At 53.2% G+C, this 13666-nt stretch overlaps 1 protein-coding gene across 2 annotated transcripts in view; it reads right to left on the bottom strand.

Moving 5' to 3' along the window:
- The window catches only part of CAND2 (cullin associated and neddylation dissociated 2 (putative)), a 33656-nt gene that overhangs the window by 8704 nt on the left and 11286 nt on the right, over nucleotides 1-13666 (bottom strand). For both annotated transcript variants that reach the window (XM_045051974.1, XM_045051975.1), the window contains exons 5-11: nucleotides 12243-12508; nucleotides 10745-10850; nucleotides 10425-10567; nucleotides 8079-8371; nucleotides 6849-6990; nucleotides 5019-6521; nucleotides 2537-2632 (exon numbers count right to left, since the gene is read on the bottom strand). In XM_045051974.1, coding sequence (XP_044907909.1) covers nucleotides 2537-2632; nucleotides 5019-6521; nucleotides 6849-6990; nucleotides 8079-8371; nucleotides 10425-10567; nucleotides 10745-10850; nucleotides 12243-12508 — 2549 coding nt within the window. The remainder of the gene's footprint in view (nucleotides 1-2536; nucleotides 2633-5018; nucleotides 6522-6848; nucleotides 6991-8078; nucleotides 8372-10424; nucleotides 10568-10744; nucleotides 10851-12242; nucleotides 12509-13666) is intronic.

Here is a 13666-nt window from a genome sequence, read left to right as displayed (position 1 = left end):
GTCAGTCTACTTTCTGTGTGTTCCAGGATTAAGCGTATAAATATCTGGTAGACAGCAGGAACTGGGCTTTTCCCTGTAAGAGAAGGGTATGGAACGGAAGAAGGCTAGAAGGAGCCCTGCAGTGCTGGACTGGAAGAGCAGGTAACACATGTACATGTGTGTCTGTGTACATACATTCACACATTCACATACTTCCTAGTTCTGTTAAGAGGACCTTGAAGCAATGGCACCCCAGTAGCAATTAGCACACCTAGTGTCTAGATCTTGGATTCTAAGTACCATTCTCCACTAAAAAGAATCAGGGCTCCCTGAACAAAGGACTGATTCCAGAGCTGAGGCAGCAAAGGTTCAAGGTAAGTGTAGGGCATCTTACTGTGCCAAAAAGTAAGGATATGTTCAAAGGATGATGGAAACACATCAACAGAACATAGGAACCAGTCCGAAGGGCTCACACTGGCCACATCTAAGACAAGCTTAAGAATCAAAATAAATGAAGACAGTAAATAGTTATAAGTCACTGAATAAAACAGGAACCCATGAGTCTATAACGATATGAATAAATCAATGAATAAATAAATGGGGGATAAGGAAAAGTTCTTCCAGAGAACAGAAAGCAATCTAACAAATATGGAAGGAATGCTGAAATTAAAAGTCACCATTTGGCAACTGTCAGAAATCACTGAATCAGGAAAGAAACCACAATGGATGCTAAATGTGGTGGGCAGAAATTTGATGAACAGGATGTTCTGACAGACTCAAAAGTACTTATTCATTCCAAAGGAAAAAGTAATTTTAGAGTAGAGAACCTGGAAGTCTCCACCTTAATCAGGTTATCAGAGTTACCATCACCAGTCATGGGGAAAACTGCCATGCTGTGCTTCCCAATACAATGCCCTGGGAAGAACATAAAGTCTCCCAGCAGAGCAGGATTCAAATCCAGAGCTGGTAACCTCTGGGGCTCTTCTACTGTGTCCTGGTGGGGAACCTGGCAAGACTGGAGTTCAAGTCGCCTCTCTGAATCTCTGCCTCCTCATCTGTAACATGCGACCCTCAAGCAAGGGAGAATGAACTACGGTGAGGTATACCAAAGGGCCTAGCCTTATATCTGATATGCAGTGAGAGCACGAAAACTGTGGTTCAACCATACAACCAAAAACAAACACCTAGGCAGAGGTCCCTAGGACTGCTAGCCATGGGCGGCTCAGGCAAGATGAGGGAATTCAGAACTAGGGGCAACGTATGCCCACTGGGTCAGGGGATGGGATGAAGTTGCTGTTGATATTGCTGTGGCTTCTAGACATGTTCTCCAATTCAGAGTGTGGCCACACCTGCTGACCCCTGGTCTCACACAACAGTGCCCTGGCAAATGTGGATCAGAATCCCCGTTTAAAAATTTTTTTAATATTATTTTAGAGAAGGGGAGGGAGGGACAGAGGGAGAGACAGAGAGAATCTTAAGCGGTACTTAATCTATGCTCAGTGTGGACCCCAGTGTGGGGCTTGATCCCACGACCCTGGGATCATGACCTGAGTCAGATGTTCAACCAACTGAACCACCCAGGCACCCCAACACCCCGTTTTTTTTTAATTTTTTTTTTACATTTATTTATTTTTGAGAAACAGAGTGAGACAAAGCATGAGCGGGGTTGGGGCAGAGAGAGGAGACACAGAATCTGAAGCAGGCTCCAGGCTCTGAGCTGTCAGCACACAGCCTGACATGGGGCTCAAACCCATGAGCTGTGAGATCATGACCTGAGCCGAAGTCAGATGCTCAACTAACTGAGCCACCCAGGCACCCCGTCACCTCCGTTTTAGAGCTGGGGATGAGATGACTAGTCCACGCTCACACAGCCAGAGAGTAGCAGAGCCAGGCTGTCAACCCAAGACTGGCAGACTTCAGAATCTATCCACATTCCACCAGGCTGTGCTGCCTGTGTGAGAAGGGCCAGACTCCCAGTGTGATCCAGTTACAGGCCTGCAGGCTCAGAGCTGTGAATGTCTGCCTTCTCTAGGAAGAGCCTAGTCCTGCAGAGTTCCAAAGAGAGGGCTCACCAATGAAGTCTGTTTGGGCTTCTAAGTCCAGAAGACTCCTAAGACAGGGCATGAGCTGGGAGCCACTCTCCCCAATTCCAGTAGAGCTCTACCTAGCTTGAAGCCCACCGAAGCCAATGCACGTGAGAGGCTGGTGGTTTTCCACGTGTAAGAGACTGTGTGTTCATGGAGTACCTTCCCCCCAATAAAAGATGGGGCCTCTGAATCAACTTAGAACTTGCAGATAAGGGTTCTCACCCCCTTACACTTTACAGATGAGGAAATGAGGCTCAGAGGTAAGAAGGGGCATGTTAGGCTCACCCAGCAATTCAGTGGCAGCACAGGGATTTGCACCAGGCACCAGGGCCTGCTGCCTATCATAGGGGTGAGGTAGCCTCCTGGGCCTCAGACTCCCCTTAGTTAATGTGTAAGAAAAATCAGCCTGGACTCAAAGGCTGGGAGGAGGGGACGAGCGGGGCCGGGGGTAGAGGAGTGGGGGTGCTCACCGATGAAGCTCTTCAGGAGGGGGTCAATGGGATGGGGCTGGTCAGAGATGAGGAACTTGACTGCTGTGATGACAGTGCTCCGTGTGTGTGGCCGACCTGCAGGACAAGAGGCATCAGCTTGGTAAGCGGCAGGGACAATCCTAGACACTCGGTAAATGACGGGGTCTCTGAATCAACCTTAGAACCTACAGTTAAGGGTTTCTCACCCCCATTTTACAGATGGGGAAACTGAGACACAGGTCAGAAGGTGTTGAGGGTCTCTGCCTCCCTGGGAGACAGAACTGGACCCCTCCCCATTCAAAACACCCATCTTTGGTGAAGTCAACGCCCTTTCCCTTGGCAGTCTAAAATGCATCCCTAAATTCTCCTGTGGTGGCTGAGAGGAAAACTCCCAGTTCTCAGGTAACCACACTGCAGGATGCACACGGGGAACCAAGAACCCAAGACAGTGGTCAATCCATAGTCCAAAGAAAGACCTTTGCTCAGGCCTTGGGGCTGCGTTCTACTTTTCAGACACATTATCCTCAGGATGGTCCTATTGATTAACAATAAATGGTAATATAAATCAAAACGTTTCATAAAAATCATTATTAATCCCTGACTTACAGATGAGGAAAAAAACCCAGAAAGGTTAAGTTCATATCTAAGGTCACACAGCAGATCCAGAATTCAACGGCTGAATCTGAGCCCTGGCTGGGCCCTCCTCCTCAGGCCTGCATTCTCTAAGCAGGCGGCAGGTGTGCTCCAGGCAAGCTGAAGGCCAAGGGGATTCCAACAGAACTCAGAACATCCCGAAAGCTTGGGAATGGAGAAGTTACTTAAATTTACTTTTCCGCTTGCTTTCTGAATATAGAGGCTGAAAAAGGGGTGGGGAATACACTTCCCATTATGGTGAAACAAAGAACCCAGCAGCTGCTCCCTCCTCTCTACCTCAACACCCAACAGTGAGGGGTTAAGGTTGTTTCCGTCATTTAGCCCTTACATTCCAGTCAGAAGAAAGTTTACACTTTGGTGCCAAGGTGTGAAAACGGAAAAGAGCTACTGACTTGAGACTTACAGTTCTTTCCTCTTTCTCTCTCTATCCTGACTGGCTTATGACAAGATTCAGTGTGGCTCATGAAGACATGGACAACAGAACAGGATTAAGTGAATTTAAGATAAGAAAAACGAGGGGTGGCTGGGTGGCTCAGTCAGTTAAGCTTCCGACTTCAGCTCAGGTCATGATGTCACGATTCATGGGTTTGAGCCCTGCATCCGGCTCTGTGCTGACAGCTCAGAGCCTGGAGCCTGCTTCAAATTCTGCGTCTCCCTCTCTCTCTGTTCCTCTCCCGCTCATGCTGTCTCTCTCACTCCTTCAAAAATAAATAAAAACATTAATAAAAAAAAATTTTTTTTAAATGAGAAAAACGAGGCCAAGGAAAAACACAGGCAAGGAAGTGAAAGGAAGACTAGAGTGAGGGCAGGGAGAGCCACCTAGGAAGTCCCATGAACTTGCTGGAAGCAGGCCATGAGTCTGGCTCTAAGCTTCCAGGCAGTTGGTGGTAAAAAGGCAATGTGACCGCTTAACTAGTTCAACAAGGTGCATGAGGCAGAAGTGAATCAGGGCTTGGAAATGGCGGGGCTGCTCCTCATATCCTGAGACTCTGGCCCCTCAAGCTTCCTTGTGAAGAGCCCTGTGAGTGTAACAGGCAATGTCCTCAACACGTTCTTCTCGTCCATGCAGTGGTGTGAGCCACCAAGCTGCTTCTTATAAACCCAGCAGCCCAGTGAGGGCTTAACTGTGATCACGAACATAACAACAACAGCAGTTTTTACTTAGTATTAATTACATACCATATGCTATACCAAGCACTTTGCCTGCGTTATATGAATAAATACACCCTCTGACTCTCTCAGAGGAGCAGCTGGCCAGCTCAAGGCCTGGAGGCCTTTCATTCCCAGGGGCTTTCACTTACCCAAGAGCCCCACAGCCCCACCTGTCTGCTTTCTTCCTCCCTGAGTTTCAGAGAGCCCTGACATGCCCTTACCGAACCACACAAAACCTGCCCCTGGTTTTTGCTGGACCCTCCCCAAACCCTACGAGTATGGCCCTGGGTCCTACCTAGTCTATACTGACATTTGCTCCTGGCTCAAACAAACCCAAGAGAGCTGCACTCCCTGCAGGCCAAGAACTCCTTTTATTAACTTGTGCCTGGAGCATGAGGCTGCTGTCCACACCAAGGAGTATGAAGGCTGCATCATGAAAAACTTATTTTTTGTAGGGACGTATTAAGGATTCTGTCTCCTCCATCCCAGAGAGCCCCCAGGAGAGGGCCTACACGTCTCAGGAAACACTGTGTTTTAATGGCTTCTCTGCCTTTGCTTTATCCACACCAAGACTCTTCAGATCTAATCACTTGAATTAGCTCCCTGTGAGTGAGCCACTTGGGAGAAACTGCCCACCTCTGATCTGGACTGCCTTTGCCCACACCTGTGCCCCTACCTGCAGCAAGCTGCTTCCGGAATCGGGGCAGAAGGAATGGAGGGTTCACGAGGACCAGCTTGCCGATGCACTCAGCCACCACCCCCCGGGTGCCTTCCTCGGCACCCTCACAGCGCTGGAACAGCAGGGCCCAGATGTCCTCGGCGTAGGGCTTCAGGCTGTCGGGCTGGGCGGCCCCCAGGGCCTCCCTGAGCGAGTGCAGCAGCAAGTACTGCCGCCGGGGCTCAGCCTCGATCTGCCCCAGCAGGAAGGGCAGGAAGTCAGGCAGGTTCCCGGCGCCCACGCGGCCCAGCGCATAGGAGGCGGCCGCCCTCACGTCCTCACTGGGTGACCCCAAGGCTTCCAGGAGCACTGCCTTCAGCTCCCGCTGGGGGCCTGGCCCGGCCACCTGGCCCACCTCAGCCAGTGACAGGAAAGCCAGGACCTTGACCCCTGTGCTCGAGTGAGGCGACCTGGCATCGCAGACCAGGCGGTTTGCCGTGCCTGCCGCCTCCTGGGGACAAGCGGCCGCAAGGGCTGCCACACACCGAGCCAGAGAGTGGAACACCTGCTTGTGCAGGCCCGGCCCGCCGTCCGCAGCCTGTTCGTAAACAGGCGCAGTGAGCATGCTGATGAGCTCCTCGTAGTCCACGCACGGGGGGCGCGTCCCCACCAGGGCCTGCAGGAAGCCTTCAGCAGCTGCCAGCACACTTGCTGGCAACAGGGGTGAGCGTAGCAACCGCAGCAGCTCTGAGAGCACAGGGCCGCTGACCTTGGCCAAAGAGGCCGGCTGGGCCTGGGTCACCGTGGCAAGGAAGTCCACAGCCAGCTGAGCCACATGCATGTCGTTCTCACTGACCAGGGCAGGCAGCTCGGCCAGCACGGCCTGCACAGCACACGGAGGGAGGCTCAGTCCCTGGCTCTGGGTCAGGGCATCCAGGGCAGCCAGTGTGGCCAAGCGCAGCGCCCGTTGGTTCTTTCGCAGAAACGAGGCCAGAATGGGCAGTGCCTCAGCCACGATGGGCTGCAGGTCAAGCCGCAACGGGGACGAGGCCACCAGCGTCAGTGCCTTGACAGCAGGCAACCGGGTGATCTCATTCCGCAGGCGGTCCAGAAGGAGCAATAGCGATGGCTGTAGGTCATCCCCAAGCCGGTCACCCAGGTGGGCCACAAGGTGGCCCATGCAGGCAATGGCGCGCTCCTTCACCTCCTGGTCCAGGTCAGTGGCACGGAGCCGTGCTAGGGTGGCTGCAGACATTTCTCCAACATATGGCTCAGGGTCCAGCGTCCGAGGCCTGTCCAGTGGCCACAGGGCCCGCACCAGCTCCTGGAGCACCAGCAGGGCCTCAGCTGCGATCTTGTAGAAAGGGTCAGCCACGCAGGCCATCACAGGTGGCAGGAGAGTCGGCAGGTGTGAATGGAAGGCCTCAGCTGGCTCTGTACTCAGCAGCCCCTGCAGGAAGGCCAGGGCATCCATCCGGATGGTGGAAGAGCTGGAACGGTCCGCCAGAGAGAAGACGATGCCTGTGGGGTGGGTGCAAAGGTTATGGAGCCCCAGGCAATCTCTGGATATGGGGGTGGAGCACCGGCAGGCATGTAAGCTGGACCCAGGCCCCAGGGCTCTTATGTTGCAGATCCTGAAAAATCAGGGCTTGGCCAGGGCTGAGGGACACAAGGCCAGGAAACGCCCCTGAAACCAGAAAGAAGGGCCTGCACCCCAGCTTTGTTCTCACCGCTGGCAGTGGGGAGCCACCATAGGCTGCTGAACAGGTTACCCATGGGGATTGAGGCCTGGGGTCTGGGTTCTGGAAGAGCCCAGGCTGAGAGATACCTGGTTGTAGTCCATCCTACCTGCTACCAACACGGGCATGTGCTCTGCCAGGCTGCCAGGGAGGACCCCTGCCAGCTCGGTGAGGAGGCTGAAGCAGCCCTGGCGGGCCCTGACACTCCGATCCTTAAGCTGCCGCTGCAGGGCCTTGATCACGAGAGGCACCTGTGGGCAGTTTGAAGGAGAAACGTGACCACCCAGGGAACCAGGGTGTCCCACCGACTACTGGGGAGCTTTGCTGGGGCACATGCCCATGGAGGACCCCCAGTGTGAGAGGATCACTCCATCTCAAGCTTTCCATCCCTCGCTCCATACACAGACCCTCTGTGGTAGGAACTATTCCTGGGCTCTCTTTACAGATAGGGAACAGGCAGAGAGAGGTTAAGTGACTTGCTCAAGGTCACCTGGCAGTCTGGCTCTCACCCATACACTCCATAAGGGGGAATAAAGGAGGCCCCTTTCCCTTCCCTGGGTAGATTCTCTCTCCAGAGGAGCCCATCTGTTCACTGAGCTTCAGATTCCAGTGAAGCAAAGACTCCCAGATCTCCATCTCCAACACCAGATTCGTGTGCTAACTGCCTGTCTGACCTCAACGTGGGCATCCGAGGACCTGGAACCTTAAATGTCCAGAATGGAACTCTAGATATTCCCTTCTCCACCAGGTCAAGGAACTGCAGCCCATGTTTTAGCCAGACCCTGGAACTCACATAGACACCTTCCTGTCCCTCACCCTTCACATCCAATTTGACACCAAGACCCAAATACTACTCCTCCAGTCTGACCACTCCTCTTGCCCCTACCCCCAGCCCGAAGTGCCATTCCTTTCACCTGGACAGCAGCAACGGCCTCCTGTTGGCCTCCAGCATCTATTCTTTCCCTCCCTGTGACAATTCATTTCCCACACAGCAACCAGAGTGAGCTCCTTCAAATGGGAATGGGATCCTGTAATTCCCCTCCTGTGGCTTCTAGGCTCTTAGAATAAAACTGAAACTCCTTCTTAGGGGGCTGGAAGCCCTATTTGGGTTGTCTATCTGCCCCTACCCTGTGTGGTTCAGGGGGCCAGGCCTTCACCTGCCATGCTCCCCACTATACTCTGCACCTAACACAGGGCCAGACACACAGTGGGTGCTCAGTGCACACATCTCACTGGGTGGACAGATGGTGCGGTGGTGGAGGGATGGAAGGGTGAGCAGGTGGGAGGGTGAGTCATGAGTGCAGGAGCAAGGATGGGAGACAGGAGGAGTCATGCCCACCTGGCCGCGCAGCATATGCAGGTTGCTGCCTGTTTGGGTGGGCTCCTCCATGGCCTCCAGCCACCCCTTTGGGGGCCGTGTCTGCCGCAGCAACACAATGTAAGCCCCGAAGACGTCAGCCTTGACATTCTCCTCGCGTTCCTTGAAGCGGTGGATGAGTGCAGGCGCCAGGGTGCAGTGGAAGTCAGACAGCAGGTCGGGCCGAGAGCCGATCAAGGCGGCCATGCACTTGGCCGCTGCCCGGCGCACCTTCCAGCTCATGTCATCATCATCACTGTACTCGTCCTCACTCTCTGGGGCATGAACAGGACACCCATGTGTCCTGGCCCCACTCAGGCTGTCTCGCAGGATGGGGAAGTGACAAGAGAGGGGGCAGGGAGGAGGGAGTCAGGACTGTTTCATCTTTCAATTTTGATTTACACACTATTAGGAATGTTACCTGCCATTTAGTGAACACCTACTGCGTGCCAAAGGTGGTGCCAAGCACTTCAGATCCACAACCTCATCTGAGCCTCACAACCATCTTGTAAGACAAGGATTATTTCGCCCCTGTAGAAATGTGGAAACTGGGGGGGAATGGCTCACCCCAAGTTACATGAGCAGGGATACAGTTGGAGTTAAACCAGAATCCTCCCTTTGTCTCCAGACCCTTCATTGTTTTGCCTACATGAGGGACAAAACTAACTTCCAAGTCATCAGTGAGGGTTTAAGACAATCCATTTGGGGCACAAAACCCATCCTTTGGTTTCAGAACTGGCTGTGTGATGTTTCACTTGTTGGGATTCCAGAAACGACAGTTGACAGGGCCTCCCTTTGGCCTCCTCACTTCCTCCACCTCTGGCCCCAGCCTCTCAAGTCCGGATTCTGGCTTCCAAGCAGGACTACTAACAAGGAAAAGCTGTGTTTGTGTGACTTTCTACTCTTCAAGCTTTCTACTCTCCAAGTACAGACCTCATCAAGTACTTTACCACGCCTCAGGAATGAGGGTGCCTTGAGCCCCATTTTACAGATGACAAGAATAAGGCTCAGAGAGGGTGAGAGACTCTCCCGAGGACACACAGCTAGGAAACAACAGAGCTAAGATTCAGGCCCACGAGGTCCACCCATACATCTGGAGAGACACACATGAGGCTAAGAAGGGGACAGTCCTAACTAGGGACAGTTAGTGTGTAACACACACAGACCCAGTGTGTTCTTTCTATCCGTGCCACTCTGCAGATGACTCAGACTTTCAGAGCACTGACATCTGGAGAAGCCATAGTGGGCCATGTGGACGGTCCCATGGATGTGTCCTATCAGCACTGCAGATATCCTCGGATGGATCGTTGTTTGTTATCTCCACCCTATGCCACCCAGGAAGAAAAATCCATAGCTTCCTGCTACTGACAAGAAAATGCTCAACCTCCCTGGCTTGGCATTTGGGCTTCAAAACGCCTGTCCAACCTTGTCTCCTACCATCCCATCTCACCCTGAGTGAGATCAGGTCCTAAGTCCTTTGCCTCCATCAATGCCCTACCGGCCCTGGGCCATCAGTCTGAATGACAGCTAGGACCATGGGCACGAACGGAAAAAAGCCACTGCGTCCATTCCCCATCCAGGTATCTCTCTCCCCCTGCCAGTACCTATCATTCCACTATTAGAGTTTCACTCTGCTGGGTGAAAGCTTCATCTCTTAGAAACTGTTACTAAGCAGGTACAGATATGGCAGCATAGAGGTGGAGACTGCAAGCCCAGTTTTGCCACTTCCTGGCTGTGTTATCGCAGGCAAATCTCTACTCTAAGTCTGGGTTTCCTTGTCTAAAAAACGGGGATAATAAGAGGCACCTGGGTGGCTTAGTCGGTTGAGCGTCTGACTTCGGCTCAGGTCATGATTTTGCTGGGTTTGTGAGTTTGAGCCCCGCGTCGGGCTCTGTGCTGACAGCTCAGAGCCTGGAACCTCCTTCAGATTCTGTGTCTCCTCCTCTCTCTGCCCCTCCTATGCTCATGCTCTGTCTCTCTCTGTCTCTCAATAATAAATAAACGTTAAAAAAAAATTTTTTTAAATGGGGATAATAATAAACACCTGGTTTTCTAGGGTTATTAGAATAACCATGAAATGAAAATGCTCAGCACACCAGTAGATGCTCAATAAATGACAGCAATTACTATCATTACCTTGATCTGTGCAGAGGGTGGGGGCCTGTGGAATCCAGATTATGGAGGTCAGGGCTAGAGACTGAGGAAGGCTTAAGACCACGGTGGAGGTGCCAGATGTGGCCTTGTCTCTGGCTGGGGGGCCGAGGGGGTGTCCCAGGAAAGCTGCACCCATTTCCGCCTTCTAGCCCCAGTGACCAGTTGGCCACCCACCTTGCTCACTGAATTCGTTGTCTTCTGTCTCCATCTGCTCTTCATCCTCGTCACTGTCGTAGTTATAGTTGGGGTCATGCTTCATGTACTGGAGGCAGAGGCTGGTCACATTGGGCACATGAGGACCCATCTCCTTGGGGCATCTGTTGGGGTGGGAGTGGGGAGGCTCTGCTGGACAGGCAGGACAGGGTAGCAGGTGGGCCCAGTGGTGAGTCCTGAGATCTTAGTGCTTTGAGGCCAGCATCCTGTCCCACCCCTTCCCCACCAACTTCCCAAAGAAACCGTGGGCCCCCCTCTCCTGGCACCCGTACTGCACCTACTTCCTCAGGAAGGCCTCAAAGGCCTGGAGGCAGGACTCCCGGAGCTCATCGTCATCCAGGTTGCAGAATTCCTCCACCAGGGGCATCAGGCGGTCCAGGTGGGCCCCTAGAGAGCCAGGTGCATCACTGAGGGCAGGCCAGACCCATCCCCAGGCTCCCTCAGCCCACAGCACTCAGCTAGTCCCTGCACCTGCAGCCCTGGCCACTGCAAACTCAACTCAGCAGCTTCAGAGTTGAGCAGATGTGGGTTCTAGCCTTGTCTCTGCCACCTATGACCTATGCAACCTTGGACACAGCACAACACTTCTCTGAGCTTCATCTACTCATCTTCCCAGTAGGGACAGCAATGCCTACCAGGCAGAGATTTTGTGAAGATTAATGACATGCTGCAGATAAAGAGCTCCACCTAAGTCTTGGCACAGGGGAGGCACTCAAGTAGCATCTGTTGTTGAAACTATTATTCATGCCCTCCTCTTACTTCCTGCACTAGGTTGTAGCCCTGGGTGGGAAAAACAGAAATGCAGGCACTGCCCTTATGCACCAGGCAAGAGGTGCCCACCTCTTTAAAGGGTTCTGTCCCAGCCCTTCTCCAGTCACACCCTTTCTCATTTTCCTGCCCAATTGACCATGAACCCTAGTCTGACCCTGTGCAGACATCCTTCTTGGGTTCATACTCCCAAGGGTGACCAACAGGCAGCTGTTGTTTGAGAGAGGATGTGGACAGAGCATGGACTTCAGCCTGTGTTCCCCATGTGTGTTCATAAAGTCTCCCGGAGTGAGAGAGCCAGAGAGGAAGGAGGGGTAGACCGTGGCCAACTCTACCCACACTGCCTTGCTCCAGCCCAGAACTCTGACGTGCTTGAAGATAAATTCAACCCCGACTGCAGGATTCCATTTCTATAAAGCTAACCTCTGGTGACAGAAAGCAGATCAGTGCTTGCCTGGAGTGGGGCAGAGGGAGGGTCGGACTGGAAAAGGGCACAGAGAAACTTTGGGGGGTGATGGAAATGTTCTGCACCTTTATTGCTGTAGTAATTTCACAGCTGTACACATAGGTCAAAACACACCTAATTGTACACTTTAGATAGTGCAGTTTACTGTATGTACCTTATCCCCCAGCAAAAATTTTTAAAAATTCACACCCAGCTTATAGATTGTTACTATAGCATATCTGTTAAAGTAGGACGATAGAACATATTGTATTTAAGTTTGGTGGCATGATTTACAATTACCCGGGAGACTCATAACAGGTAGGTAAGGTTCAGAAGCATGTGGAGCTCAGGGCCCACCCACTGCCTCTCAAGCTCCGCCCTCCCCCTTTGAGATGTTAGCCATGCTCCCTTACCTAGGAGGTGGCTGACACTCCGGCCCCACCCCTCTCCCCAGTTCCGACCCTGCCTGAGCCACACCCCCTTACCTAGGCTGCAGTCCGCCCCAGGCCCCGCGGCATCTCCCCACTTCGGCCCCGCCTCCTTACAGAGGGGCTCCACCCCCTTACCGAGACGGTGGCCTGCCTGTCGGCCGACGCTACCCAAACACTGGATCAGAGTGCGGATCGCGGCGGGGCTGGCGGGAGCACGCGGGCCGGGCAGCCGATCCAGCAGGTGGTCAGCGAGCTCCACGAAGAGGTCGGTGCTGCAGGCGGCCGCCAGGTGGCCGAGTGCCCCGACTGCCCGCTTGCGCACGGCCAGGCGTGGGCTGCTCAGCTGCGGCAGCAGACAGTGCAGGAGGCTGGCATGGAAGGCACCCAGAGGGGCGCCCAACCTGGGGAGTCGGAGGGGACGTCGGACGGGGCCCACCCAGAGGGCAGCCTGGGCCAGGCAGCTCTCCTTCCCCCAATCCTCTCCTGACCTCCTCGCCAGAATTATGACAACCCAATGGGCCTTGGTATAAGGAAAGGCGCCCTGCAACTGTGTGGAGTAATTATTTATTCTTATTACACAAGAGAAGGAGAGGGGAGGGACTTTCTCAAGACCACTCAGCCAAGAAATACAAGGCCAGGAGTTGAATCCAGATGTCCAGGTTGCCAGCCTGGGGAGAAGGCCTGATGGTAATAGAGTTTGGGTGTCTCCAGTGAGGCTGATTTCCTTGGGAGTCTGGGCTTTGCCTCTAGGCACACTCTCCAAATACCCTGACTGTCCATCCCCTTTACTGAGATCACACTGGTCTAAAACCTACCTCTGACCTGGTCACTCCTCTGCCTAACTCCTTCAATGGCTCTCCAGTGCCCTTTGGATAAGCTGAGCTCTGAGATCAAGGCAAGAGGCAAAACCAGAGAATGCACAGGTAGAATACAGCCCCTGCTCACTTCAGCAGCTTCTATCCTCACCTCCAAACAGGCCTGTGCATTTTCTGTCCCACACATATCCTGAGACCTTTTCTTCTCTCACTCCACACAAGCACATTGACCTCACGCTCTCATATCCAGGCCAGCTCGCTGGATTTCATTTATTTATTTGTTCACCTACAATGTCATAGGGCCTGTGCTGGGAGCTCAGGTGAGCCTAGGGCCTGCCCTCATGGAGTCTTTGGTTGAGTGGGTGCCTCCCAGGCACTTCAGATTCAACATGCCCAAATGAATCCATCACCTTCTTCCCCACACACCTGCTCCTTGTTCCCAGAGTGCACCCCACCACAGCCAATGGCCCTATGTCTGGGGCCCCACTTAGTAAAGCCAAACGCCTGGGTGTCATCTTTGAGTCTTTGCCCCTGACCCACTCCAAGTCTATTTCCCTGTGGAGTCTATCTACTAAATACAACCTGAGTTCACCTGCCTGCAGAAGCCTCCTAACCAGTCTCCTTGCCCATTCAACCCCTCCCATCCACCATGCACACTGCAGACAGGAAGAGGAGTCTGAAGCACACAAATATACACAAGGCATTCCTGGACCCCTGCCCTGACCACCACCCCACTCCTCACAC

The sequence above is a fragment of the Felis catus genome, chromosome A2 (assembly GCF_018350175.1).
Source record: "Felis catus isolate Fca126 chromosome A2, F.catus_Fca126_mat1.0, whole genome shotgun sequence".
Classification (NCBI taxonomy): Eukaryota; Metazoa; Chordata; class Mammalia; order Carnivora; family Felidae; genus Felis; species Felis catus.
This window is presented reverse-complemented; position numbering and strand designations above follow the sequence as displayed.